The following is a 25,549-nucleotide window of genomic DNA, read 5'->3' on the forward strand; positions in this document are numbered from 1 at the left end:
GCTGTGCCAGTGTGCTCTCTTACCTTACTGAACCAGGGAGCGAGATCACCAATTTTCTGAAAGTTTAAAACACTCCTACTCTTGAAATGTGGAAGAGTGAGAATATGTAGTCCTTACTGAAACTTGCAGGGAGAAGACAGACATAATTATTTTTAAATATACTTTAAACAGTATAGTGGGTTTATTGTTATCTAAACAATATTAGTGAGTTGTTTTCCTTGATGGACTGCAAAAATAATACTGTAAATAAAGCCTTTGTTCTTTTACTGCATACAAGCTGTTGGCCGTTTTCATCTTCCGCGTGTTTTATTGAGGATTGAAGTTCATTGCAGTTGAAACACAGAATAAAGCAATAATACTTACAGACTTATGTTGCTGGTCCGATGTTTTTATAGGTAGAAGGACGTTCTCTGTCAGCTGTCAGAATTGGTCCTGTTTCTTGTGATGAGGAAACGCTAAAGAGAGTGAACATTTTTGTTACCATATTGCCTTTACCTCTGCCTCGCCAGGAAGTTCATTTTGAAGTTACTAGCGCTTAGGATGTCGGCAGAGCGTGTCGTTCCGAGTCCATCCCGCCGTAACCTGGCAGTAATCATGGCAAACGCCGGGGCCGCTGCGGCGTTCGGGGAGCGGCGCCCAGCCCGGAGCTCACCCCTGGCTTCCTCTGGCGCGGAGGCGCTTTGTCGCTCCATTAGGGAGAAGTCAGAGGCGTGTGAAAAGTAGGTCAGGGGTCGGGGGCGGCCTGCCCTGGCCCCGCCGAAATGGAAAGTGACGGACACCTCCCGGCTCGGCCGCTAATTTGCCTCCATGTTAAATGCCTTCGAAGCACTAATTAAAATGAAAAGTTCTTGGGTCTCGCTGACAGGGAGATTGGGTTATTGATGGTGGAAGCGGCCACCAACAGTAATTGCAGCCCATCCCTGAGCGAACGCCAGTTTGGGCATTCATTAGCAGCGCCAGGCTGACAGGGGTCAGGGGGGTCAGGCCCACCGAAAGAAGAGGCCGAGGAAAGGCAAAATCAGTCCTCTGTTCGTCTTTGTGCAATGTCACTTTTGATGCGATTAACTGTTTAGGTGTTCGAGCTGCTTTTTAGTCCTTTGAGGCCCAATTATGCTTCCCTTGTGAATCGCTGTAGAAAGTTCGTTAAGCAGAACGTGACCACAACTACAGTCTGAAAAAGTAACTCCTTACTCAATTTGGCTGTCTTGGCTATGTGTTCATCCACTGGATGAGTAGAATTGTATTTTATTTTTGGAACAAATGGAGTGTGCATACGGTAGCATAACTTTTCAGGAGGGATTATTTTGCACAAAACTTGGAAATCCAGAAGGGTATCAGGATTTTGAATTGGAGTTAACAGAGATTAATAATAAATGTTCATTGGTGTTGTGAACCAAGCTAACTTTCTTTTCTCCAGAAAACAATGTATAATGTAGTAGTCTACAGGAAGGAGAACTGGAATAGAGTTGGTGCTAAGTGAGAAATTAATTTCTTCATTCAAATGTTAAATGAGATTGTGCTTTTTTTTTTTAAAGATGTAGTACTATTCTAGAAGACAAAAGTAACATTGTAAGTAAATTAGGTAACTAAACTAACTATTTTAATACAAATTTAGCTTTCATCCAGCAGAGAGGCTGGGTTTTTATTGCAATAAAGCTTCTCTGCAAGCATTTTTCAACTGGTGGCTCAACATGGTGTTGCTTTTCTCCCACAGTATCATGGGAAGTCACCATTGAGTTTCACTTTTAAGAAAAATAATAAGTATAAATTTCAATTTCTGTAAAGAAAATAGTTTTCAAACAGATTTACATGTTAATCTGTTGAATATTACCTATGATAGCTGTATGTGAGTCTAAAATATATGGCTGTGACTAGTGAGTTAATATACCTAATATTTTTGATAGGAATGTAAAAACATTCCTGTGGGTTGTTACCAAAAATGTATATTTCAGAAGAACTCTGCTGTTCAGTTGGATAGTAAATATGGCTAATATTTTCAGTTATTAATCTTAATAAACATATGCATTTTTAATTCTTTTTTTGCAGCCACATGGTTATGATCAGTGTGTTGAGAAATCTTGAGGGTTTTTTCTTGTTTCAGAAATGCAAGGATTTTCTTAACTCTTTGTTTTACTGTATCTTTCAGGAAACAAAGTTGGAAAAGTTACAAAATCATCTTTGCAGTCAAGCACCAAACCTTGTATTAGGCTTCACCAAACAGACTAAGCTTAACATTTGTCAAGCAGAAGGGCCAGTTGCCTTGCACAGAAAGGATTAAAAGTGAACAATGACTCGACTGAGAGTTTATGAGCGATTGCTTGGAGCCTACCTGCTTATCATTCTCCATGTTCAAGGTAAATATGTACTAGTTGAAATAAGTTTGTGTTTTTCATCTGTAACTGAGATGTGTGTATTCCAGTGGTTGGGGTAGGGTTTTTTGATTTGGGGTTTGTATTTTTTTTGTTGTGGTTTGTTGTTCTTTTGCAGGCAGGTGGCTTATCTGCCTGACATGCCATATAGACAATTCCCTAAAAAGAAGGACATTATAGTGGTCGTGTTGTTGTAGTATAGATTATAGATTAGGTCTGTTTTAGCAAATGCTTAAATAGAGATAATCCCAGAAATGCATAGTACGCTGTGGAGAAAGTTATATGAGCAGCAGAATTGAAGGTTTGACTTTCTGCATTTCAGTTTCCTGTACGTGTGTGTCTTTAATCCCTTTAAACTTGACCCACTGAAGAAATTGCAGTGTGCAGTTCCCCATGCTTTCTGATGCTCCCAGCAGCCAAAAGATAGTGTGGCGTAACTAATGTAAATAAACTTGTTATGCCTACTCGATGGGCCGAGGTGAGGCTATGTGATGTTCACAATAGCCTGGTTTTCAGTTAGTGAAAATACTCGTCTGTACGTGTTGTCTTTCCAGCCACCAGTTACCAAAACAGTCTGGAAATCCAATTATCGTTAGGACTTTAACTCCTCTGTCAAATTGGGTTGAATTAAGAAGAAAAGTATTGGGAACCGACCAATGTGACTATCTCATGCTCTATCAGGAATTGAAGCTTAAGTATAATGATTATAACTAGTTTGTGGGAAAATCCATTTTATTATTTCCTTACTCCTTATTAGCAACTGTACCTGGCAGATCTGTATTTTACAGGTTCTGTAATTGCTTGTAGTTCAGAGAAGTGTCAGAATAGCAGAATGGTATCTGGGCTGTTAGTGGTATCACATTCTCATGTTTGGAACATGAACGCTAGTGCTCTGCATGTCCATCAAGCATGTACATCCGTAGCTGGTCTCTGTGTAAGATTTCTTGTTCTCCCAGCTGTGCACCTCTCTCATGTTTGAGTTGAGTACACAGAGCTTTCCATATGTTTTGAGAGAAATAGACAAGACTAATTTGGTACTGCCATTTTAATACTTGAATATAAAAGGGTTTATGTTCTCTTTTCATACTTATATCAATTACTGCTTAGTGCTTGAATTTTATTTTGAGATATTCTTTGTGCTATTTACTTTCAAGAATAACAATTCAATGAACCCATTAAAATGGGGAGACGAGGAAGCCTGGTAAGTACCCAAATGACAATCTTTATGTTCTGTTTCTGGTGTGTACCTGCAATATTAGATTAAAGGATTTAGCAGAGCTGTCTCTATCAGGACTATGCTTGATACATAGCTTGGCAACTGATTTTAAAAGCAAACTTGCATCAAATGTGTAACGGCCCTGCCCCTTCCAAGCCACTTGATCCTGCCTCTTCCCATGTGCTGGTATTTATCTTCTTGTAACCAAGAGCCAAGGTGTATTTGGGAACTGCTGCAGCTTCTAACCTGGGAAGGGGGAAGCACTTAGAGCACAAGACCATACCTAAACCTTTATTAAGCAGTAAATATGGCACTGGAGATATTTACCTCGAATTGGCCAGGGATGAGCTGTCAACCTCACTAAGACCCGAATTAAATGAATAGTGCCTCAGTGCAAGGAGGATCATCTTTAAGCTCTTTCAAGTACCATCCCACACACAGATTCACAGCTAAGCTTTTATGGAACAGAAGTCCTCTCTCTGGATCTGTGCAGAATTGCAGTTTGTTAAAGATATTTAAAACTGCCATTCTTCCTTTCGAGTTTCCTGTGGTGTTCAGTCCGGGAGGCTACCACAAGCACACTGGAGGCTTCTGTGTTGTTGAGTACAGCCTACAGAATTGTAAACACTTTTCTTCCAAAACTGGACAAGTGTTCCTGTATAATTGCCAAGTTATTTGAGTTCTTTCATCTTTTTAGCCTGCGGGGGCTCAGAATACTGTCTCCTAACTTCTAGGTATGTGCTTTAAGCGCTCATGTTTGGCTTAATTCACTCTGTGTTTGTGTGTGTAGGCGTGCATGCACATATTTCAGGAGTGGGGAAGAGCATGGGTCTTGGTTTGAAGCTTTGCCATTGCAGCAAAGATTTCAAGGTTGAAAGCAACAAAACAAACATAAATCCAGGATTCCTCCATCTTTGTTACATTAGTTAAGTTGGGAGAGGGAAATTCTCAAGACGGGTCCCTCTTCCTATTGTGGATGTACAATTTTTAATTGGCAAGAAATAGCTCAATCTGTTTAGACAGAAATAGCCCAGTTTGGGTATAGTCAAAGTTTATAGTACAGATTTACAAATATTTACAGGTAGCTCTAAGGTGATTAGATTGGTAATGGGCACAAATCACAATAAAGGAAATTTTGGTGAGAAATTAGGAAAGACATTTTCACTGTGAATGTGGTTAAGCATTAGAACAGGCTGCCTGGAGAGGTTGTGCAATATCCATTTTTAGAGATAGTCAAAACTTGACCAGAATGACTTTGAACAACCTGGTCTGTCTTAGAAGTTGGTCCTGCTTTGACCAGGTGGTGGTACGAGGTGACTTCTAGAGGTCTCTTCCACTCTAAAATACTGTCAGACATAGCAATTTGCAGTGGAGCTTGTTCTACTACTATTCAAGCAGTTTTGCTGCTTCTTGCAGAAGATACCAGCTTCTTCCCTTGAACAGGTTGGGAGTGATATGCTTTGTTCTTTTTACTGAAATCATGGTTACTCCTTTGCTTTAGTCAATATTCAGCATTTTACTCACAGGCAATAGCAACTGAAGGAACAATTTTTTTTTTCTCTCTCTAGATACAAATAGAAATAATAATACAAATATACAGGTCTTACAGTGGCCTAAAATTAAATTACATTAACTCCTTCAATGATCACATTTATAATCTTCAATAAATAACTTCTAATAAATAATATAGCTAAATTAAGTTTAAAGACCCTGTAAAATTTTTTTCAGCTTCTAAAGAACAAATTGCCTTGTCTTAGGAATATTTCTGACTTTCAAATCAATACTGAGCGAGTTCTGAAAGCCATGGGAAAGTTGAGCTTGCTGAAACATTGTTGGTTCTTTAATGCAAGTTGCCTAAGGGCTTGTCTTCAAACTTATGAAATATGCTTGGTTTCTAGGGGTGGTGAATAGAAAAACAGTCAAGTCTCTCTGCTTGTCCCTAGATTGATGGAGGAGTTGTGTTTTGGGGTGGGGAGGAACAAATAAAGTTGATAGTCATCAAGTATTTGAAATTTTTATAGGAAAGAGGAAATGTAAAGTGTGAAAAGTCTAAAAAGTGGAAATTGAAAGTGAAAAGAATAGTTTCAACAAGGAAAATATATGTAGGATGTTACAAAAATGCATCATAAAGGAACCAACACAGGTGGAGAAGACACGTGAGGAATTGAAGAAAATTTGTGTGATTTACAGAAAGAGGAGGGAAAAGCAGAGAAAGCAGGAACACCCAGCGTGTGTGCTTTCAGTGACTGGCACCCAGCTTAATGGTTTGCTCCCTCACTTGTTTTGGAGGCTTCTTCAAAATGGTGGGAATCTTGGGGTTCACCAAGACCTGAGAGAATGACAATAGCAAGTGTGTCTGTGTACATGCACGTATATATACACACCAGATTCCTTAATAGGTAACTTTAAAAAGCAAGTGGCTGCCTGTGTTGATTAATGTGAAAATATTCTTACAACAGCAGAAAACAGGTAATTCCATGAAATGATTGGTGAACAGCTGCTGTTTCTCAGGTCGGTACTACAGAGCAGGGGGACACAGTGGTTACCCTTTGGATTGTGTCTTCTTTATAGCTTATGGGACTCTTTCATTTATGTTGAGAAATGATCGAAAATAAACCTGGGTAGCAGATGGCTAGATTTAATAGCAACTTTTTCAAGAAAAACATTTTTGTATTTCCTTTCTGGCTGTGGAAGGCCTTTGCAGTATCTTTAGACCTGTGACTTGCTCTGCATCTTCATCCACCTACTTTTGCTCATCTAAGGCAAGAGTTTATATCGGGTTCAGCTGCAGTTGAGGATTGTGGTAAATACAGTTTTGGCTTCCCACTAGTGCAGGTTTTTAGTTCAGGTAACCAGTTTTACTTCCGAGCAGAGCTCTTTCTTTGTTTTTATAATGCATTGGTGAGCATAACTAATCAATATATGTAATGGAGAAGTTAACTTAATGTAGACTTAAGCACGTTCTCCTAAATGTTGTACTTCATTACTGTCAGTTTACTATATGATGTAACTTTAGATATGTGGTTCATCACACTTTTATGTGTTCTTCAGAGACACCACAGAAGACCAGTGTTTTAATCCTTGTGAATTAGTTGACTAAAATGTATTAATAGCATTCAATATGTATGAAGAAAGGTTTATTAAAAATTAAATTTTAAAATAATTAGTGTTAATAGTCAATATTAAAACAGACTTATTAAAGTTGGCATTGTCCATTAGTGAACTGAAAAAATCTGTTGGGATTTGATTTCACTGTCATACTTACTTTTATTCAAAGATTTGATGTAGAAAAAGTTTTTACTTTTTTTTTTTTTTTTTTACTTTTATGCACTTTCTGAATTTTGGGTGACAGGTGCTGAATTTAAACATATAAACTAATCTGAAATAAGATACTCTAAAATCTACAGAAGGAACTTAAAGTTGTCTGATCTGTTGCTTCAGGACAGTGTAGTTCTGTTTACCAGTGATTTCCCCAATGGCTGCATCTGTCTTTAAAACATTGACAGCAAACATGTATTGTTAAATATTTGTCTGATTAAAGTTATTTTAATGGATTATTAAAAGGTTATATATTTCTTTATTATAACTTCAAATTTAGTTTTAAGTAACTTTATTCTTTAAAGGTCCATTTAAATTAGAATGCAGTGTACTTTTTTTTTTTTAAGTAAAATACACGTAGAACTTCCTTGTCTGTGGCTTTTGTATTGAATACATATGAACTGAGAGTGGTCATCTTCAGAAGTGACTTTTCTGGGGAAGGGAGGTGGGAGCAGAGGCTGGGAAGGCAGGGGGCAGGGACTGACTGTGTTGAGCACTGGTGTAGCTCCTGGGGGAGCTGGAGTGTGGTAGAGAGAGATTTTAAACAAGTAGTCTGGGAACACGCTGTGATTTTAGGAACCAGTTCTGCTAGATGGAGCTACCTCTAACATGCCTGGTCTTCGGAGATCACAGGCTTGATATATAAAAAAGTACTGTGGGGAGAATTATGGTTAAAATACCAGACACAGAGCTCATAGAAGCGTTTAAGATATTTTCTTTGCGCTCATAAACCTGTTTTTTCTGATTTTTTTAAATTATTTTGTGTTTTAAGAAAAAGTACTAATATTTTACTTGAGCTGTATCAGTTGTACCAAGGTTTAATTCACATAGCAGTACATGTTAAATCATTATGAAAGCTCGTGATAGGCAGAAAGGTGAAATGCCCTTGTTGGAGTGGATGATTTTGCAGTATCTGCATCCTAAAGCAAGTAAAAGTAGTTTTAAAACAACCACGTAAGAATTTCAAGGTACGTCTTCTTCATAAGGAAGGCCTGTCTAACATAAAGAGCTTTGGTACAACTTTTATCTTTTATGAAAAGAGCCCAGTGTGGGCAAGCCCTGAGCGTCAGCTAGCCCCAGCGAACAGCTTTAGCATCAGCAGGAAGGCAGGTGAAGGTGGTCTTCTGACAAAGATTCTTTTTATTAAAATATTGAATTTATTGGGTTTTACAGGCTTGGATCAGGATAGCTACAAAGAAATGCTGAGAGTACTGTAGTTCTGCAAGGATAATTTACTCTGGAATAAAAATGTTGTTGTGTGGAACATCTACATTAATTTTACCATTATGAATTCAGAAAGCTATTGAACAACTTGAATGCTGTAGGCTACTAGTTCTAGCATTGCAACTTTATTTGTGGAGGTAGGGAGGATACAGTTAAGAAAGAAACTGGACATAATTTGGCTTTTGTATGTCGTCTTTCACTTACTGCTCTCTGTCTGCATTTTTAAATAGAGCTGTTTTTTTATGGGTTGTACAAATCTTTTCTTAGATCGGAAGACTTAATGAAATTATATATGTATCCTGGCATTGAGTTGCAACCAAGTTAGCTCAGTTTTTAGTGGTTAATAACACTTCACTGTCACGCACAGTACCTTTTAAAGATTATCCATATTAATATTAGTATTTGAAGCCATGCCTTCAAGTAGTCTTACTTTTCTAACATAGTGGGATTTTTAATATACTGTTCTTTAATATACATTTTATAGTCTAATTTATTTTCCATGATTGGAAGAAGAAGTTCTTTGAATAATTTATATTTTCAATCAAGGGCTGCATATGATACATTAGCAGGATGTCGTGGACATCCTGTGTCCAATTTTTAATTTTAAACAGAAAGCCATTTTAATGCCTTCTTATCTGTAGCAGCTGTCCACACTTCTAGAAATTTAAAATTAATGCAGTATGTCTGAGACAATGTTGTGATGGGGCAGAGCAAATGATGAGCTGGGAACTTGGAAGTCCCATTGGCTTATTTCTCTTTATTGTCTTACACTGTGATTACGTGAGAAAAGAATGTTCCAGCTCACGACCACTCCGATATTTCATTGACTATTGTAAGTTTTTGAAATGTGTTAAAATATACATTATAGAGCGGTTTGTATGTTTAAAGGTGTATGATAACTATCATTCTCAAGGCTGGACAAACAGGCTGAAACTGGTCCAGTGCGTGACAGTTTATTTGCTGCTAACATATATTATTTTGCCCCACCAGCCCTGTGCAGTTTGCAGGTAGAGGGTAGGAAATAATGGCGAAAGGAGCTTTGCTGCGCCTGAAATCCCTGGGTACTGTGTTTCAGTGCAGTCTTTTTCCTTTTGAAGCTGTGTGTATTAATGTATAGCATTTACACCTTTGAAGGTTATGTACGATTTGTGTATGTGTATTTCTTAGCTGCACCACAGAGCTGACAACTGCATGTGTCATGGAAAAGAAGCCATTAATTACATCATCAAGTAGTGTAGCGTCACAAGATCCCTAAAACATGATCCTCCCTTTCTCTGTCCTGCTCCCAGAAGGAAGATAAAGCAGTGTGAATGTTTGAGAGGTGGAGCTCTGAGGGTGGGGGATAACGAGAGCACTGGTGCAAGAAGGCCAGGTGGTTCCTGAAGCAAGATGTCATTTAGGCATATCCTTCGTTCACTCTTGTGCGTTTACTCAGTATCTATTAACCAGGAAAAACAGCAATGACACATCCTGTGACCCCATTCGGATCTTGATCTGCCCTCTTACCATCTCAGGTGAATGGAAGCCAAGTCATTTTCCACATTCAACTCCCTTCCCCATACCTAGCATCTTTAAGATAGACACTAATCTTTCTTGAAATGCTGAGGATGAATTGTAGTACTGCAGTAAAGGATACAGTTAGGGATGATGTCTAGACGGGGGCTATTAAAAACTTTCTTCTGAAGTGATCCCAAACAGCCTCGATATTTTCCTTTTTCTTCCTTCCCTGGATACTCAATTAATACTCAATTACTCTGTTTAATAAGAGTTGTCTTTATGGTCTTAGAAAGTAAAAATGCAAGAGTGAAGTGATTCCCCCCAACCAGTCTTTGTGCAATTCAGATATTACCTGTAAGATGAAAACAGGCTACAATGGAGTATTGTTTCTCTTTCACATTACAAAGATAATGAAATTGTAGTCTGTTTTTGCTTTGAATAAAAATCTTTGCCTATATAAACTGTACAAAAGACAAAGATGCTGGTTCTTTGAAAATACAGTTAGCTATTAAGGATTTTATTTGGTATGTATTCTTCATAAATCTTGTTATACAATCCATCATAATAAATTAAGAAGAAAAATGTATTTCATCTCAGTTTTAGTATAAAAGGTTGGTATACCTGTAGTCATGCTTCAGTGTTAGTTTACAAAGAATAATACTGCTTTAAAAGATCCCAGACCTGCATAAAAATTTTGTTCTTTCTGTTCTGAGCCAGGAGAAGCCATGCTTTAAGGGTTCCTTGATTTCTCTTCTAACAAATTGAAAAAATGCTGCATTCAGTGCTCAGGGTAGGAAGATGAATGAGTGACTGTGAGACATAGATCATAAAGTATTCAGACTTTTAACATGTGGAATGTCCCTGAAGATAAAGGGGGGTTTATAACATTAATTAGGAAAGATACCTTAGTAGTTTAACAAAATTAGAAGGAAAGACAATATTTGTACACATGCAGTGGCTTTTCCTTTAAATATTAAGTAGAATTACCTGTTCTCTGAGCAGGTAAGGATCTCTTAAATGTGAATACGGAATGTTGTGTAACATCTGTAGCACAGTATTAAAATGAGCTTTCAGTTTTTGCTGGGAAGAAAACTGTAGAGAGAGAGAGAGGACAGATGGAGGAGCTGCTATTTCATACGTGCAAAATTCCATTTGGTTAAATTGGAAATACCTATTGCACAGGTAAACTCTGTGTTATTCTAGCACTGGACCTTCTTGTTAACAGTCTGTACATATCCGGAATATTTCACTCAGGTGTTACTGAAGTACTGTTTGAAAACTATGTTTCAAATAAAACATGGCTAAGTGATTTGAGGGTTTAGGTAAACAGTGCTGTACTTTCTTAGGATACACTCTTAATTGTATCTGAAAAAGGCACTGTGTCCTTACTTTCAGGGAAGTGGCTGAATCGGGACAATGCACTGGGTGTGCTGTATTAATTAGATAAGGAGATCTGCAAGTCTGCTTTTTTTCAGAACAATAAGATCAAATTTCACAAATACTTAATCACGCATTTGCCTGAATGATATAGTGATACAGAGGGTGGTATCTGCACAGGGTTTTAATTAAGTTTTTCTGCACATCTTCCAAGCAAGGTACAACATGAGAGTAGTGTTCTCGTTACTCTACAGCTAGTGTTTGGTGGCTTTGACAGGAAGCCACAAAAATCTGTTAAAAGAGACTGAGCTTCCTGGTCAAAATATTTTTTTATTCTTAGAAAAATTAAAATTTTTATTGTGACTAAAATCACAGGTACCTTTTGAGAGGTACCTCAGTACCTCCACTTTTTAAATTATAACTGAATTTGTAAAAGCTTCTATTGGTCCTAACTGTTCTCTTATCTTGCACACTGAGCCTCCCACAGAGACTTACTGTAAACTGTGTCAGTGCAGGTGACAGTGTTCACAACTCTTTTAGCTTTATTTGGTTCACACCTTGAGGACTTAGAGCCAAGAATACTGTTAGGTGATGGACAGAAAGAGATTTTCTGTTGGTAAAATTATGCGTGATAAAGCTGGAGGAGATGGATGAAGATGTTCTCATCCCATATAGTGGTCACAAAGCATATTCCAAATGAGGCAGATAATGTTCCTAGATTTTTTTTCTGGATGTTCTTCGCTAAGAAGAAAACAGATGGAATTTTTCTTCTGAATGCCTACATTCACAAAGGTACTTTAATAACATGAACTAGAACAAATGATGCTCAATTCTCCTCCTGTTGAGAAATTGAGGGCTATTTGGAACGTAATTTAGCCCTATTTTTATTCTCTGAAAGCCTGTTTGTGTGGATGTTCGTGTCATTTACTGAAATTTAATTTGCAAACAAGATTTACTTTAGCTCTGTTTTGAAGTACTAATGTATACAGAGATCAAAAAACCCAAGAGATTTTGGAGTTATTACTGCTCTTCTATGAGACTGTGAATCCATAAAAAATTACTTCAGTTCAGAAAATTAGAAAATTGCATATTAAGTATGTTCAGTCATGCATAAAATTATACTGTTGTGGTTATCAAGCGGTCAGCATTTTGGTTTTCTAAGCGCATGAATGAGAGCGCCTTTCTTCAGAAAATTCTTACCAGTTACATCACTACTTTTCTGCCCCACCTCAAAAAGGGAAAATATCCTCTTTCTGTTTATATTGATTATGGTTGGAAGATCTGCTGTTAAGATATAAAATATTTGAGCTAGGTATTTCTAGAATAAAATGGTTAGCTCAAATTTCTGCCATAATCTTGGGAGAGGAGGTTCTTATGTCTTGTCTAATTTAATTATTTGTTAATATAATTATTCTATTGTCGTGTTTTGCCTGTAAAGCTCTTGAACAGTTATCAGAGAGATGCAAAAAAATTTTTTTTTTTTTAATTTTTTTTTTTTTTTTAAATGTCCAGGTCAAAATCGAGACAGCATGCTTCATGGTACAGGAATGAAGACAAATCCTGACCAAAAGAAACAAGCAAATGGAGTAACACTCGCTCCAGAGGACACCTTACCTTTTCTTAAGTGCTACTGCTCAGGACATTGTCCAGATGATGCTATTAATAACACATGCATGTAAGTATTGTGTACAGGATAGAAGAGGCTCTTTGAAGAGGCTCATTTTTGCTTGTGAGAGAGCAAACTATCTCTAGAGCGCTGACTGAGGTTCTGTCAGGTGATTTGACCATAATTGATTAGAAACTCACTGGTCCTGTGGAGAGCTGAGCACTAAAACCCAGTCACCTGTATGTAAACAACACTGCTTTCACCATACCTTAGAACCACTTGCAACCAGTCATTTTGCCCCCAGCCACTGCTTTGAGGGACAGAGGTTTTAAATAACCTGTAGCATTTTATAACTGGGTGAGTATTAAATGACCCAAATCTAAACCTTCTGATATGACTACCTGCTTGCTTAGTCTAATATTTCTTCACCTAGTAGTCAAAAGGTAATGTTAGAAACATAGACATTTACTGAGAATTCTTCTTGTTACATGTTCATTAGTTGTAGAGTATGAGGGAAAAGCAGGGGAAAAAAAAGAAAAATCTCTGAACATATAGGGACAGGAGGGTAGTTTTAGCTTTGATAGGCGTAAGAATCCTAACAAACTCATGCACTGATTATGTGCTTGCTTAAGATGGTTTTTTCATGTCATGAAATGTTCCTGTTATTCCTTTTTTCTCTTCATTTACCATTCCATGTTTAAGGCCCTTCTGTTTTCTTCCTTAAGAAATAATATAAAGATACATAATAGAAAACATATTATTTGCTACTGTAATTTGTGTCTTCACTTTTAATATAGTGTGAAATAAACACGTAATAGTAAGCCTGTCTAAAGCTGTCACTTGGCAGATAAAGCAGTTTTTGTGGAACCCAAGGAGGTGGAATAAACACTACTATCTTTTTAAATGTAAACACAGGTAGTATTTTACAAACATAGTTTTGCACCTGGAAAATGTTCGGTTATGATCCAGTATTTTGTTTTTAAATTCCTTTGGCATTTATTTTTTGCTTTTTATCGCCCTCTAGTGTATGCGGTCAGTATAGGCCTTATTAATTTTTTGCCTCTGAACTAATGGCTGTATAGATCACTATTCTGATAATAAAGCTGTTAGAGAGTTAATAACACTTATGCGGTCTTCATGTGCAGGGTATTTTATGGCATTATGCTTCCCAAATCTGCATTTCTTTACATTCATTTAAATAAACAATTTCTGGCAAACAAAAATATTTTTGGATTTGTTTTCCTTAGTATCTGTCTTGAGGGAATGAATGAATGAATTTTGATTTACTTAATAAAATCTTAATTTTACAGGTATTGAAAGCACTGACCTACCATTGCTAATTGGTTTGGGATTCCTTACAAATATTGACGACATTTTCATGTAGTATAGAAGTGCCGTTTTTTTGAAAGAACATAATCTATTTGTACTATCAACTTCAGAAAGTGGGTTTGGGTGTTTGTTTTGCCCTGAAGGCTGAATATTTGAGAGAGCTTATGTGGGAAAAGTATAGTTGAGCTTTTGACCTTGAAATAGCCACCTTTCACATACTGCTGGGACTTCAAGAGTTTATCATTGCAGTTTCAAGAACAGACACAAGTGAATGTTTTTTTTTTAACCTATAAAATTGTAGTCAGTAAGCTGCCTTAGTCAGATCTCCGCTCTTCCACCCCCTCAGTTGTTTCTGAACAACTGCATGTGTGTGGTTGGATACAAGCAATCTTGAAGGGGGGTGAGGAAGTAGAAGACAGAATATTCGTGAGAAAACATCCCTACAGTGTTCTATTTGAAAATACCGTGGGGGTCTTTTGTTCTCAAACTGCATGGTAACCACTGTGTTAAAGAAGAATTTTTCTAGATATTGCCATTCTAGTATTCTTAATGGGCTCGCGGTCAACTAATGCTGCATATTAAACAACAAACATGCTGGTAAAGCACAATTGATATGTTTATTCCAGAACTAACGGGCATTGCTTTGCTATCATTGAGGAAGATGAGCATGGAGAACCCACGCTTGCTTCTGGCTGCATGAAGTATGAAGGTTCAGATTTCCAGTGCAAGGTAAAAAAAGGAGGTATCATTAAAATTCAAGACCTCCGTGGAGATTATGTAGGGAAACTGCATAAGCAGTTTAAATCTCTCTAGTTTACAACTGCAATCATAGAATTTTGCATGTTGCCATTTACTGCTGAGGAGAATGGGACTGAACAATCGTGGGTGAGTAGTGACAGAAAGGACACTTAATGGTATTTGAGCAGAGATTGGAATAGAATCCTAGCTTGTTGGAGTTCTCTGCAAGTATCTGTAAGCCACTGACAAAATGAACAGAAGACATCAACCTGTGACTTCTGTCAGCTGTTGCCTCAGTTGAAGAGACAACTTTATAGTCAACCTAATTGATCTGAGTAGTTTATGTTTTAATGCAGAATTTCTTGATTGTTTTAATTTGGAATTTCTTGTTTTCTTCAGTTCATTTGACAGAAGAGCATAATCATAAGGAATTGTCTTCACAGATTACACAAGAGCTCCCTTAAAGTTTCATGAACATGTACACACAGTTTATCAAATGTGTATGTTTTCCTGTCCAATGTTTAACATTTTTTCCCTTTCTAGAAGAGTTATGTATCATTAATTGCATGAATAGAACTCGCTTTTGATTTAAAGAGGTATAATTAAGCAGACTGCTGCCTTTAGAACTTCTTTACCTGTTACAAAAGTTGGAACTGAAAACACAATAAAGCAAGGATTTGTTTAGAAGACAGGGATATAGCGCTAGCTGGGCAAATGAGTATTGCCTTGGAAGACTGGATTTTGCTTTTTCTTTTGTCACATTGCTTACATTAAACAAAGCTTTCAGAGGTAATCACCAGCTGGGTTGCCTCCCCCCCCCCCGCGCTTTCAAAATGCTATCACTGTTTTGGATACTCAATTTTAAATCTCTAGGACTTGAGTTTCTATATAATGTAGCTGTCAGTAGCACTGTTTTTTGGAAGCACTGTTGACTTAAGAGCAGTATTTATTTAACATACGATTAACTGCTTTTGACCAAGCTTAAAAATTTTGCAATGTATGAAAAGCAACTTAAGTAGGGACCATCTGTTTCTGTGTACCAAGTGAAAAAGTTCCATGAAAAAAAAAAAGTGAACATAGAATGTATGCACCCAAAGATATTTGATGTTTGTCTGCCACTGTGAAGTTGTCTCATACATTAAATGGTGAGGTTGAACTGTTTTTTTTAAATAAAATAGCTTAAACTTTCGTCTGTGCAGTGTTGTATCAGTAGCATCACCTGTCTCTGTCCTAGCTGATCACTTCAAAATCTGAATGTTTGTTCAATTCTCCTTCAACAGGACTCACCTAAAGCACAGTTACGTCGAACAATTGAGTGCTGTCGGACTGATTTCTGCAATCAGGATTTACAACCAACTTTACCACCACTTGACAGTACAGGTAAACAGCTCCTAGATGTTCACACTGCTACTAATAAATGCTATGTGGATGCTGTTGTTTCTGATCAACAGGTAAAAATAAGGAGAACATGTAATTACAGTATTGGACAGATCTGTTTTTTCCTTACTAAGTAATTTTGATATGAAGCTCGGTACTACACTTCATACTCTATTTCCAGTTTTCCTTTTCTGCCACTTCCAAGTTAATCTTTTCATCCATCAGTCACTCATGGTATTTTTATTCTCTTACTCATATTTTGATCTGCATGTGATCTTTTGATCTGTTTTTATTCTGTTTCCACAGCCTGTTCTCTTTTCTTTTTAAAATGGTTTTCTTAATCTCTGTTGTGCTTTTGCCATGATGAATGTATCTTAAAAAAAAGTATTCTGACATTGTTAACTGTTATCTGCTGTAAATTCATTTTCTTCTTTCTGTTGTTCCCAGTGAAAATAGTTTATATTTTCATGCACTTATTCATTGCTAGACAAGTCATACTGGTTTGACTGTTGCTTAATATCTTCTCAGAATCTTACTGCTGTAAATTCTTCATTTCTATTTCTAAGAACAAACTAACAAGAGTCAACCAAAACCTAAAACTCCAAAATCTCAAGTTAAATCCTTTTTTTTTTTTGTTGTTGTCATCCAAATGAAATTATCTCTGCTTTTCTGGTGTAAATACTTACTTGGATACTAAAACACTATGAATTTTATGTAATTTCATATGAACTGATATTTTATATGCCTCAGCTGTCTTGCTCCTTTCTGACGTTTTGCAAGTGGCTCCACATACTGTCACAGAATCACAGACTGGCTGAGGGTTGGACAGGACCTCTGGAGGTCATCTGGTCCAACACCCCTGCTTAAGCAGGACCACCTAGAGCCAGTTACACAGGACCGTGTCCAGACGGCTTTTGAATATCTCCAAGGAGGGAGACTCCACAGCCTCCTGGGGCAACCTGTGCCAGTGCTTGATCGCCCTCACAGTAAAGAAGTATTTCCTGATGTTCAGACAAAACCTCCTGTGTTTCAGTTTGTGCACATTCATATACACAGTATATGAAAATATCATACCTAAATAAACTGTTGACAGTAGATGTTTAATTAATAGACTTTGGAAACTTTACTTTTTTTTTTTTCTTAAAATAGATGGACTTTTTGATGGCAGCATTCGTTGGATGGCAGTGTTGATTTCTATGGCAGTCTGCATAATTGTCATGATCATCTTATTTAGCTGCTTTTGTTACAAGTAAGCAAAGTGGTTTCTTTATTGGCAAGGTTTTTAATTTCTCAAATGAGTGTAAACAGAACAGTTACTTTGTAAATGTACTCAGTTAATCTTACGTATTTCTGACAAAAATAGATTGGAAGTGAAACTGTTGTAATTTAATTTCACATTTCTGTGGATAGCAGTTTGCATTGCTAGATAAAATGAAATGTTCACAGCATAGAATTTAATTGAATTTGATCCTTTCCTCTGGCTACAGTGTTTACAGTTTTCTAAGCTACATATGACTTCGATGCTATAGCATCCAGTAAACAGGAATATCTTAATGCTTTTTATGTTTTTGGATCTTCAGTCACTTTTGATAGTTAAATTCCATCTACTTCTGAGATTTACCTTTGTAAAGTGCTTTTGCAAACCTAAAGCGACAAGGATGTGTTTTATAACTTTTCCTTTTTCTGCTGTGTTTCAAAACTAAATAATTGACCAGCTGAATTGCTCTGGCAATTCATGCATGTGCTGTTTAAGAGACTATGCCTGCTTCTGTCAGCTCCAGCCCTGTGCTGGAGATCATCATTGTTCTAGCAGTTTCAGCAGAAATATGCATGTGTCAGCCTCATCTGCCATGGTTCAAAGTTCAGTCTGTTAGTTTAAACCAAAACCAGCGGTGTTATACTAGTAACACTGGCTGTGAGCGGAGTATTAAAAATGCTGGTTTTCCACCTGACTCGTAATAAACTGACGTGCCTCTACACGCATTACAACAACTTCTGAATATTAAAAAACAGTGTAAGTTACATTTCTGAAAAAAATAGTACAGTAAAATCTGATTATTTGTTTTCTTTTACAAAAACGTGTACGCTTAAATAGCTTTTTTCCTAGCTCAATTTACTACGTATTTTGAAGAGTGTTTTGGAGTTCAGCTTAACTTCTCCTGTTATTTTTGCAGGCATTACTGTAAGTCAATGGCAAAGAGGCACTGTTATAATCGTGACCTGGAACAAGATGAAGCATTTATTCCAGCTGGGGAGTCATTAAAAGACCTTATTGACCAGTCACAGAGTTCTGGGAGTGGATCAGGACTACCGTTGTTGGTAAATCATAAACTAAGATTTTTCTTCACTGAACTTCTCTCCATCAAATACAAAGTTTGGTTTGTACCTAATGCCTAGAGCAAAGCAGTTTATCCATATAGTATGTTAATTATTTTATATGCAATTACTGTGAAAGATACAGTACAAACTAAACATGTACGAAAGCCCATCTTCACATAATTAACTAAAATGAAGCGCAAAATTAGATTATATGTTAGGAAATCTGTTGGCATCAGCAAAATCTAAAGAAAAATTAGAGCCTACAGACATTAAGATAAAAATGCAATGAATAGATAATACAAGTATCGAATTGAGCGAACTCAAAGATTTTTTTTTTTCTTAGTGTCCACTGTCGGATAAAATAGATTTGCTTTTTATTGGCTGATAGTTGTTCATAATTTTTGATTCACCATCCTATATAATACTTGCATAAAAATTAGCCAGTGAGACAGATGACTGTTTATAAAACAGAAACAAATAGAATGCAAGAGAATGCATCTGAATTAAATAAGAAGTTGAGCTGATTTAATCTTTTGTGGTTTGTTATACAGTTCTTCCTTGGAGGCAGCAATAATGAGTTTGAAATGGGAATAGTGGAAAAAAATATAGAGCAAATTTTACAATAGGATCAAAATTCAAAGCAATGCAAGCTTGAGAAGCAGGTTGTCCAGGTGCTTTTGGTTAATTCCTGGGTTTCCCTCCTCCACCTTCCCCTCTTTTTTTTTTTTTTTTTAATTTTTTTTTTCTTCCCTAGGTTCAGCGCACTATTGCCAAACAAATTCAGATGGTGAGGCAAGTTGGAAAAGGACGATATGGTGAAGTATGGATGGGCAAATGGAGGGGTGAAAAAGTCGCAGTGAAAGTGTTTTTCACCACAGAAGAAGCCAGTTGGTTCCGAGAAACAGAGATTTACCAAACTGTTTTAATGCGTCATGAAAACATCCTTGGTAAGGAAGCAGTACATTGTTTGGCTACTGGAGGGCTTGTGTGAGGGTGAAGGAGGAGGAGTTCTTAGTGGGTGGCTTGAGGGGTATATGGTGGCTTCTATGGAATAACCAGATGGGTGTCCCTTAATGTATGCTAATAAAATGTTATTAAAAGGGTAGAATCTTGCTGCTCTTGGTTGGAAACATGTCTGCAATATCTTTGCTGGAGGACTGGAATGGTAACCTCATGTATAGTTGAAATCTGAGCTTTTACATTATTAGTTTTCATAACGGGAACAGGTATCTTCTGATACAGTCCAAGACAATACAGCTTTAGGAATTCTTACTAAACCTGTTGCATAAAAAAATCATGTACAAATAAATTGTAACTTTGTTTATATATTTCATAGGTTTCATAGCTGCAGATATTAAAGGCACTGGCTCCTGGACACAGCTGTACTTGATTACAGATTATCATGAAAATGGATCATTGTATGATTTTCTGAAATGCACTACGCTAGACAACAGGGCTCTCCTCAAACTGGCGTATTCTGCTGCATGTGGTCTGTGCCACCTACACACAGAAATTTATGGGACACAAGGCAAGCCTGCTATAGCACACAGGGACCTGAAGAGTAAAAACATCTTGATAAAGAAAAATGGAACCTGCTGCATTGCTGACTTGGGTCTTGCAGTCAAGTTTAACAGGTAGATGAACAAATCCTCTGTAATGGGAAAACTTTTTTTTTTTTAATGTGCCAGATGTCCAATTTAAAAGGAAGTTGGAGTCATTTGATTGCATGCTTTCATTTTTTTTCAGTTTTGAGAGTAAAATGCTCTTCTTCCTTTGATTGCATCGAGATGAAAATAGGTTGTTAAGAGAACAAAGAAAAGACTCTTCCTGTGGAAAATAAAAATAGTTTTGTAGAGGAAAGGAAGAGGAGACTAATTCATTCGTTATTCAAAACTGGCCTTTCATAGTAATTGCTATCATGTAGTTTCATTATACATTATCTCATAGAAAATTTGAACAGTGTTAACGGAGTTGAAACTTAATTGAAAAAGTACTACTATAATAGTATTATTGAATACTTTTCCTTTAATTTTTTTAAGTTCAACAGAGCCAGAGAATTGTCTTTTGCTACAATACAGCCTGAAAGAAAGCATAAGCCTTTGCAAATAATTTTCTGAGTTGTTGCCAAATATACTCATCTTTATAGTGGTTTTTAATTCAATTTTTTCATATGTTTTCAGTGTCTTGCAAAAGATGCAGTAACCTGTCAACTTCCATACTTACTACCATTTTTCTAGATAACCTTTTTCAGGGAGGTACAATGTATTGTAAGTGTAGTATTGAAAGGGAAAGAAAAGAAAGAATTTAATTTGTAAATGGGAGCTTTGCAGTGTAGTGATTGCATCATACAGGATTTCATACCATGTCTTGTAATATTCCACAATTCACTAACTTCCTAATATTTTCATGCAGTGACACAAATGAAGTTGACGTTCCCTTGAATACTAGAGTGGGAACAAAACGTTACATGGCTCCAGAGGTCCTAGATGAAAGCCTGAATAAAAACCATTTCCAACCGTACATCATGGCTGACATCTACAGTTTTGGGCTGATCATCTGGGAAATGGCCCGGCGCTGCGTCACGGGAGGTAAACTTTTAAATATTTTGTATAAAATCTACCAGGCCCTTGTCTCACTTTACCAATACTTCTCCAGGAAATAATATAACAAGCCTGCTGTATCAACAGGCTTGCATTCTTTAAAAGCAGTAATAACAGTCTGTCCAGAGTACAGCTTGAAAATCACTGAACTAAACCTTTTTGATTGTTACAATTAAGCATCTCGGGCTTTTTTTCCTTGCTCAAAAAGCAGAGTTGCCTGGTCTGGGAGAAATAGTGGGATGCAGATGTATTTCACCCCTGTTCTGTTAATAAAACTTTTAAAATGTAATTGATAAGATATTATTCTTTTATTATACTTTCTTGCATTTCTGGTGTCATTCAATTTTCTCCTTACACATATTTTTGTGACTCGTCCTTCCTTTTCTTTCACTCTTCTTTTGTGACTTTATAGATCTTTATTTGTATTCTTTTCTTCTATCTTACGCTTTCTCCCTGTTTCTTTGTAGCATGTGGTGGATTAGATGATGTCAAATTCTACGTTGGGTATCAAAGTCAAAGGGACTGCAAGGAATTATTGTAGCTATTAAACTTAATATTCATAATATTGGAGCTTTTCTGGTAAATGCCTGATTGTCATAGTGAAATTCTTGGATTTTTATCACAGTATAACAGTGTGGTGGGTTTGCCTTGGCACAAAATTGAGTTAACTTTTGCTCCTGGCTAAGGAAATCTCAGAGTAGATACATAGATTTATTATTTTTTTTTAATGGTTCTTGATCTTTCACAATTATCTACAGGTATTGTTGAGGAGTATCAGTTGCCATATTATGACATGGTGCCAAATGATCCATCCTATGAGGACATGAGAGAAGTGGTGTGTGTCAAACGCCTACGCCCAGTAGTATCAAATAGATGGAATAGTGATGAAGTGAGTATGCTGAAAGGAAAAATTAGTTCAGTTTGTTCGTTAATATGGAAGGGTATTTTAGTTTAATAAATACTAAAACATTGTAAAATAGGGACTACATTCAGACATTCTGGTATTTTGAAAACTTCACAGCAACAATAGGAGAAAGGTATGTTTGAAATCAACTCAGAATACCATATTTTTAATGTATCTTTTCAGTGATCTAAGGGGAAGATACCCTTAAGCAGCATCCAAATGTACGAATACTACTTTGAGATCTTTTTAGATAGTGGAATATTTTTCAGTTTTGATTGGAGCTAAAATTTAAATGAGTTTTTAATTGGTTTTATTAGTCTTAATGTATATAGCATATTGATTTGTCGCATAAGGTAATTCATGGAATGTGAAGCGATTTCTTTGTGTTTGTAGATTTCATCTTTTTTTTCTTTTTTTTCTCTTTTACTGGTATATCATGGCTTGCCCTGGAATGTAACTAAAATATTAAATTTAAATGTGTTTTTAAAGGGCCACAGCTTGAACACAGTAAATAAGACGTAACTATTTCACATAGCAAGCTAGATATGCCATATCTGTTCTTTCCCAAATCCTTGATTTCTTTTAGGAATTCCCAGTTTTTTCCATAGTATTTTTTGACTGCTGAAAGAACTTTTGTCACGTCTTCATTTTCAGTGAAAAAGTTCTCTACAGTTTTTCTGCTATATATATGGAAATTTTTCTGCTTATTGCTACTGGTTTTTACTGCTGTTCTTGAGTTGTAATGATAAGTTCTGGTAATGCATCTTTGTGAAACTAAACACTTCAGTTAGTTCCAGCTACTGTAATACTTGGCAGTGAAGGGGAGGAAAAAGAAGGATTGGGACGTGGTTGTTTGGTTTGTTTTTTTTGTTTTTGTGGGGTTTTTTTAGTTGATCTGTTTATAATAGTTCTCTATCAGCAATTTTGCAGAAAATGTAAGTTGCACATTTGGACTTAAGAGTTCTATAATTTGGGCTTGACAGCAAACCAAAATTATACACCTGTCGGGTCTGTCAGTTACAATACTGTTCCTTTGTTTTTTATTTTACAGTGCTTAAGAGCAATATTGAAATTAATGTCTGAATGCTGGGCTCATAATCCTGCCTCAAGGCTCACTGCCTTGAGGATCAAGAAGACACTTGCCAAGATGGTGGAATCACAAGATGTAAAGATTTGACATAGTAAATTGACGTTGGAGAGCAAAGCTGGACTCCTAGATCTTTTCACTCAAACATGGGTGAGACCTATGTGGAAAGAGGAAATAACTGAGATTCAGTATATTTTCTCAGCACACTTCTACAGGCTGCTAATCAAACCTTTCAGTACTTCATAGACTGTGATACTGAGAGCCTCTATATACTACATGCTACGTATATGGACAGCCTTGATAAAATACACATTTTGGTTTTGTTTGAGCTGCATTGAGACTTCAGTCATACTTAGTGAGTCTCCAGTAAAACTCTGGGTACTGAATTGAATGTTCAGATTACAGTGCTTTCTGTGAAAGCCTAACAAGCTATATGGATTCAACAGAGATGGAGAATATAAGCTTTTTTTTGCCTTCTACCTGATAAAACCTAGTCAATCCATACCAAGTTTTTGTGAAACAGCCTGTATGTTATGAATCTGTTTGTGATACTACTCAGTTTAACAATTCCTTATGCCTTTATGTGTGTGCCAGGATTATTTTGCAGTCATTTGGAATAGCTAAGAAACCATTTAAATGAACAAAGTTTTATGGTCAGGGCTCCATGCATTTTGTGGCTCCACAATCAGATTTGCTACAGAATTTACTCCTTGCCATTAAGTTATCTTCCAGAATTTCAGTTTTAATTTTATTTCTATTCTTGTCTTGGTCACAAGGAGAACTGCAAAAATGTGAACCATTAATAAATTAAGGAATGCCTACCTGAGTCTGTAGAGAGCTTGAAACAGTCTCTCTTAGAGGTATAGACTGCCTTGGTCACCTCACTTACAGTCTAGTGGGCTCCATAATTGGATGACTATGAAATTTGGCATATTTTTCACAATGCCACATGCAACCAGCATTTTTGCTGTAGAATACTTTACATCTTAATAGAAAGACCATTGATGATGTGTTTTGCCTTTCTACTTTATTGAGACTCACTGGTAGGTGTCTGTCATGCTCTGAACTTCTTTCCATACAGGAGGGAATCAGTCAGCTGTAGGAGCACGCTTTTTCATCATTTGACAAAAAACTAGGCAGAAGATGAGTTTTGAAAGGCTTGAGAACGAGTCTAATTTACAGACACAAAAGAGGGAAGGCAGGAAGCGCAGGCCGGGCACTCAGAAGGTTAGAGAATCCAGTAAAGGTCAAGACCAGGAGAACCAAGTATGTGAACTCTTGAAGATAAGATCCACAACGTGCAGAACGTTTTGAGCTGGGTTGCCCTGATGTAAATGCAGGAGGCCACGTCTGTGGGCCACTTAGTGGACAGTTACAAAATTCAAGATTTGAGACAAGGTAAATCAGTGGGTGTTTAAGTTCTAGTTAGGCACATTTGGGAGGAATGTGATTGAAAGGTAATTCATGAAGATAAAGTAAGTTAACATAATTGCAAAATTTGGTCCTATTGTGCCAACTATTTGGCGTGCACAGGAAACTGTAGTTCCCTCCTTTTCTTCACTGATCCAGACAAGTTGGTTAAAAACCAGAACCCCTCCATGAGGTTACTGTAAGGCAGAATTACTGATTTATAACTCCTTTGGCACTTCTACTTTGAAGTTAGAAAATAGTACCATAAAGCAAGTTGAAGCTTCAAATGTGTCAGTCATCAGAAGAATGAACACACAGTATTGGAACCATTGAACCTATTTGATAATTTAAGTGCCTATAACTTTGTACTGTAAATCTTGTTCTAGATAACTTTAAAAAGGGAAGTTATTTATACAGTGTGTTTTGTGCTTCAGTAAAAAAACCCACCTAGTCCTAGGTACGTGTGTACAATTAGATACATGCACACACACACACACGCGCCATAGTCGAGATTTGAAGAAAAAAGTTAGGAATAATATTAAAATTGATGAAAAAATGTTAAAACTTCAGATTGATTTATGCCAGATTATTTGTTGTCTTAAAATATGTACATGGAGATTGTTTTGATATGCCTTTAAATTTCCCTTGCAAATACAACTGATAGAAAACAATGTAATGCAGAACTAATGTGATTTGTGAACAATTACAACCTTCTAACGTTATTTTTTTGTTCTAATTCTGTAGTTCACATAATGTAAATGGTCAGGCAAAAGATTGCAGTATTTTTATTTTCTATTGTGATGTACAGACTTTATTTAACAGTTCTACATATTTTATAGAAAACTAGCTATTTCGAGGGACTCTCTTTTTTTTTTTTTTTTTAAATAAAGTCATTACTTTTGTTCAGTAATGCCTTTAAGTATTAATATGTATTCTGGCTGAAAAGTTCATAGGTGTGTCAACTATGATTTTAACTTATTTGAAAACAGCAAGAGATATATGATACTGTGCCACAATCCTCATGAAAAAGGGCTTTTTAAAAGAACATTTCTCCGTCCATTGCCAAGAAATATATGATGAGTTTGAAATTGTTAATCATGTCTTCGCGCATAATTTTTGCACAGGTAGTTGGAAAATATTTGGTATGAGCCAAAAAAATTAAGGGATAAGCTTTTTTT

The 25,549-nt window shown here is 36.5% G+C and overlaps 1 protein-coding gene across 3 annotated transcripts in view; it reads left to right on the forward strand.

Annotated features, from left to right (window-relative positions):
- The window catches only part of BMPR1A (bone morphogenetic protein receptor type 1A), an 84,558-nt gene extending 59,311 nt beyond the window's left edge, over positions 1-25,247 (forward strand). For 2 of the 3 annotated variants that reach the window (XM_076338305.1, XM_076338306.1), the window contains exons 3-13: positions 2,147-2,354; positions 12,514-12,676; positions 14,563-14,665; positions 15,955-16,054; positions 17,201-17,300; positions 18,226-18,370; positions 19,125-19,317; positions 19,707-20,004; positions 20,783-20,958; positions 21,729-21,859; positions 22,926-25,247. In XM_076338305.1, the coding sequence (XP_076194420.1) occupies positions 2,288-2,354; positions 12,514-12,676; positions 14,563-14,665; positions 15,955-16,054; positions 17,201-17,300; positions 18,226-18,370; positions 19,125-19,317; positions 19,707-20,004; positions 20,783-20,958; positions 21,729-21,859; positions 22,926-23,051 (1,602 nt within the window). In that variant the 5' untranslated portion in view covers positions 2,147-2,287 and the 3' untranslated portion in view covers positions 23,052-25,247. Of the gene's footprint in view, positions 1-2,146; positions 2,355-12,513; positions 12,677-14,562; positions 14,666-15,107; positions 15,175-15,954; positions 16,055-17,200; positions 17,301-18,225; positions 18,371-19,124; positions 19,318-19,706; positions 20,005-20,782; positions 20,959-21,728; positions 21,860-22,925 lie in introns of those variants that run through there. The other variant, XM_076338307.1, reaches the window with a different exon arrangement.
- The last annotated feature ends 302 nt before the right edge of the window (positions 25,248-25,549 follow it).

The sequence above is a fragment of the Aptenodytes patagonicus genome, chromosome 5 (genome assembly GCF_965638725.1).
Source record: "Aptenodytes patagonicus chromosome 5, bAptPat1.pri.cur, whole genome shotgun sequence".
NCBI lineage: Eukaryota > Metazoa > Chordata > Aves > Sphenisciformes > Spheniscidae > Aptenodytes > Aptenodytes patagonicus.